General features: G+C 39.0%; 1 protein-coding gene across 1 annotated transcript in view; it reads left to right on the forward strand.

The window, feature by feature from the left end:
* Nucleotides 1-3,659, forward strand: part of SUPT3H (SPT3 homolog, SAGA and STAGA complex component) — a 316,601-nt gene extending 312,942 nt beyond the window's left edge. Inside the window, exon 10 of the mRNA XM_042780330.1 lies at nucleotides 3,495-3,659. Coding sequence (XP_042636264.1) covers nucleotides 3,495-3,659 — 165 coding nt within the window. The remainder of the gene's footprint in view (nucleotides 1-3,494) is intronic.
* The last annotated feature ends 495 nt before the right edge of the window (nucleotides 3,660-4,154 follow it).

Here is a 4,154-nt window from a genome sequence, read left to right on the forward strand (position 1 = left end):
TTTTTTTTTTTTTTTTTGACAAGTGGTGACATAGTGCCACACAATTGATCATCTTCCTTTTTTCCATGTAATACATCTTTCATGTAATATTTCATGTTATTTACCCATAGCAGTATGTATGGAACTGCCTCCTCTTTTTCAATAGCTACTGTGATTTCTGTGTCATTGAATGGCTGCATCATAATTTACTATCTGATCTCTCATAGATGAACATTTAGTTCATCAATCCAAATAGTGTTGTTGTTATGTGCTGTCAAGTCGGACCCGACTCATAGTGACCCCTCCTTGGGTTTCCGAGGCAGTATCACTACAGAAGTAGATTGTCCAACCTTCCTTCTGAGGAGCTACCTAGGATAAATTCTTAGAAGTGAAGTTGCTGAGTCAACAAGGTTGTATGTTTCATTTTGATAAGATTTTGCCAAATTGCTATCCCTGGAAGTAGTGCTAGTTATACCCCTGGTAGGAGTTATGAGAGTAATTGTAATAACTACCAGAAAAAACAAATCATCTTTTTTTTTCAGCATAAAAAGTTTTAAAAATTATTATTTTATTTTTTTTATTGTGATTTTTTATTGTGAAGATTTACAGAGCAAATTCACTTTCCATACAGCAGTTCACATATACTTTGTCTCATGTTTAAAATGACCACAGTTTACCACAATGCAACAGCTCCCCTCCCACTTCCTCCCCATAGTTACCTCTTCCTAATGTCCATCCCTCCATACACTCCTGCCCCCTGAGCTGTCTCCCTGTGCATAAGCAGCCCTTCTTTCTCCCATGATTAAAACAAATCATCTTAATTATGTAGCTGTGAATGACTTCTAGACCACAGTTATAGTAATATACAAGCAAAAACTTCTTTCTTATCATTCTTTAAGTTTTATAACCTGGCATCTGGTGCCCAATGCATTTTAAAATGAATTGACTTACCAATTTAAGAATGTAGAGGTTCCGTTTTTAAGCTTAATTTAAATAGTAGACCGACACTATAAGTGTTTTACATATATTAACTCATTTAAGTTTCACAACAATCTTATGAAACAATTATAATTATTATTCTAATTTTATAGATGAGGAAACTGAGACCCAGACATATTTCACATCTTAGAGCTGGTAACTTACAGGGCTAAGATTTAAGGAATTCTGGTGGCGCTGTAGGAGCTTTGGTGGCGTAGTGCCTAAGGCTTTTGACTGCTAACCGCCCACCAGTCACTCCTTGGAAGGAAGTTTGGGCAATCTACTTTCATAGAAATACCACCTTGGAAACCCAAGGAGGGGTCGCTGTGAGTCGACTCAACTTGACGGCGGTGAGTTTGGTTTTGGTTTTGGTGGTGCTGTGGGTAAGGCATTTGGCTGTTAAACAGAATGTTGGCAGTTTAGATCTACCAGCTGCTCTGCAGGAGGAAGATGAGGCAATCTACTTCCACAGAGACTTACAGCCTTAGAAACGCTATTGGGTCACTATGAGTTGGAATCTACTCAATGGCAGTGGATTTGTTGTGGGGGTTTTTTGTTGTTTTAGTCAAAAGCCAAGGACTCCTGGTGGCACAATGGTTACATGCAAGGCTGCTAACCAGAAAGTCAGGGTTGGAACCCACCAGTAGCTCTGCAGGAGAAAAGACCTGGTGATTTGCTCCTGCAAAAATGACAGCCTTAGAAACCCTATGGCACAGTTCTACTTTGTCATATAGGGTTGCTGAGTCAGACTCAACTCCATGCACTAAACAACAGTCAGAAGCCAGAGCCTACCACTGGATCATGAAGCCATGTTGCCCCTATTAAGTGTTTTAATTTTTTCTAAAGTTATGTTTATCCACACAGACATACATCTATCATTTCTTGTGTTGCTGTCTGTTTTGGTTATCTAGTGCCACTCTGACAGGAATATACCATAAATGGGATGGCTTTAACAAACAGGAGTTTATTCTCTTATAATTTTGGAGGTTTTAAGTCTTAGTTCAAAGTGCCAAGCTCTAAGGGCTGGGTGAAAGCCCCTCAACCTTGGGCTTCAGGTCTGCTTCCCTGCTCCTGGCCCACTGAAGCTGGAGGCTTTTCTTCACTCAGATAGCTGCTGGCTGCTGAGACTGACAAGCCCAAGGTTGACAAGTAAAAAGGCACAGTCCTAATATTACCAAACAACATGGCAGGGCACTAATGTAAGTCCGGAAGATGTCCTAAGATCAGCAGGGCATGGCAAGCTGTTGAACAACAACTTGGCCACATGCAGGGTTCAAGAGTGCCAAAAGCCTAGAGACCATTCCTAAAGCTGCTTCTTGTATACAGAAAGCGGACCGCATACCCAAAGCAGCTCCTCCACTGCTCCAATAGATTCCACCATGGAATTAATTACCAATCTCATCATGGGGAATAACTACATCCACCTGCTCAGGCACTCAACCAGGCCCAGCCAAGTTGACACACAAGCTTAGCTACCACAGTATCTATACTGTCATTGCAAATAATCTTCCTTATGTCTTCCTGACCTTTCAAACCTACCTTTTACAGATAAAATTAAAAAATAAAAAGCCCAGGGCCATCAAGTTGATTTAACGTATAGCAACTGTTTTAGGACAGAGCAGAACTGCCCTGTAGGGTTTCCAAGGCTGTAAATCTTTACTGAGGAGCTCTGGTGGTATAGGCATTTGACTGCTAACCAGAAGGCTGGAGGTTCAAACCCACCAGCCATGCGTCAGAAGGAAGATTGAACAATCTGCTTCCATCAAGATACTGCCTTGGAAACCCAAGGAAGGGTCAATATGAGTTAGGATCAACTCAATAGCAGTGAGTTTTGTTTGTTTGTTTGTTTTAAATCTCTACTGAAACACATTGCTTAATCTTTCTTCTATGGAGTGGCTGCTGGGTTTGAACTGCTGATCTTTTGGTTAGCAGATGAATGACCACTATGCTACCAGAGTGCCTTTACCTTTTACACATAAGGCAGAGTGAAACAGAAATTGTCACCCCCCACCCTCAGCCCCAGGACCCCTAGAAAATTAAGAACCAAGTTGAAATGGTCTTTTATGACAGTCCCCAGTATTATATGTAGCAACTTTACATTTTTCATTTTTAAATTGATGGCTCTCAAGTTATTTCAGAAATATGTCCAAGAAGCTCACAAGAAACATTTATAATAATAAATGTTTAATTTTCAAAAAAAAAATTCCTTCCTGCGGTTCTTCCAGCAAGCCCCTGAGACTTTTATCTGCACGCAAGTGGCTATATTCTCCTGTACCTTGACATACAGACCTAGGTGAAATATTGTGGGCATAAAAATTGCATTTGGTAGGTCTGTTAGGAAGGGGTCATGTGAAAGTCATCTTTGATTTGTTAATGGAACTTTTTTTTTTTTTTAAGATGTAGCGTATGGCAGCAATGATCTGCATCCTGAGGGGAAAAATGGTCCATTTTATAAAGGTTTATTTTCATATTTTATACACTATAGTTCTGTTGTGTGTTTTTGATTTAGTAACAATTTATGTGTTTTTCTGTCACAGAGCACTGCGGCCTGTGGTGCTGAGTCTCACAGCGATGCCATCCAGCCCTGCCACATCAGAGAGGCCATTCGACGCTACGGCCACAAGATTGGCCCCCTTTCCCCATTCACAGTACGTAATAACAGAGTTATAAAAAGTTATATTTATAATCTGAAAGAATTTTGATTTTCAAGTGGTCAAATGAAGAAGCAATGGAATTGTTGAAAGCAATTTGCGGTAACTGTAATTTTGTTGTATAAAAGTGGCATAATTCTCTTGGGAAATAAAAGTTAGTCATTTTTGTCTCTTTTTGGAAGGACACATTTTTTTTTTCTACAAAATATTATTTTCTTTCAATTACAAATTGTGCTTTTTTTGTTGGGGCTTATATTTTCTATTTTTCAAAGCTTGGGTTTATAAAACTTTTTTGTCAAATTATATGTATCCAAATATTGCTAGAAGCACTTTATATTCTAAAATTGGTTCGATTGGCACTACCGCTCTATCAGATGTCCTGCTCCTAAACACACTTTGAGTTGGAAGGAGAAGAAATGATTTTGTTACTTGCTTTGAACTAGGCTGAAGTGTGACAAGTCTTTGAAAGCTTGTAATCAGGCTTTTTTTAAAATTTAAATTAGGAATAAAGCCTTGATATTTCAATACTGAAGAAAATGTATGTGA

This window comes from Orycteropus afer, unplaced genomic scaffold, assembly GCF_000298275.1.
Source record: "Orycteropus afer afer isolate SDZICR_OR568_19922 unplaced genomic scaffold, OryAfe1.0 scaffold00034, whole genome shotgun sequence".
Classification (NCBI taxonomy): Eukaryota; Metazoa; Chordata; class Mammalia; order Tubulidentata; family Orycteropodidae; genus Orycteropus; species Orycteropus afer.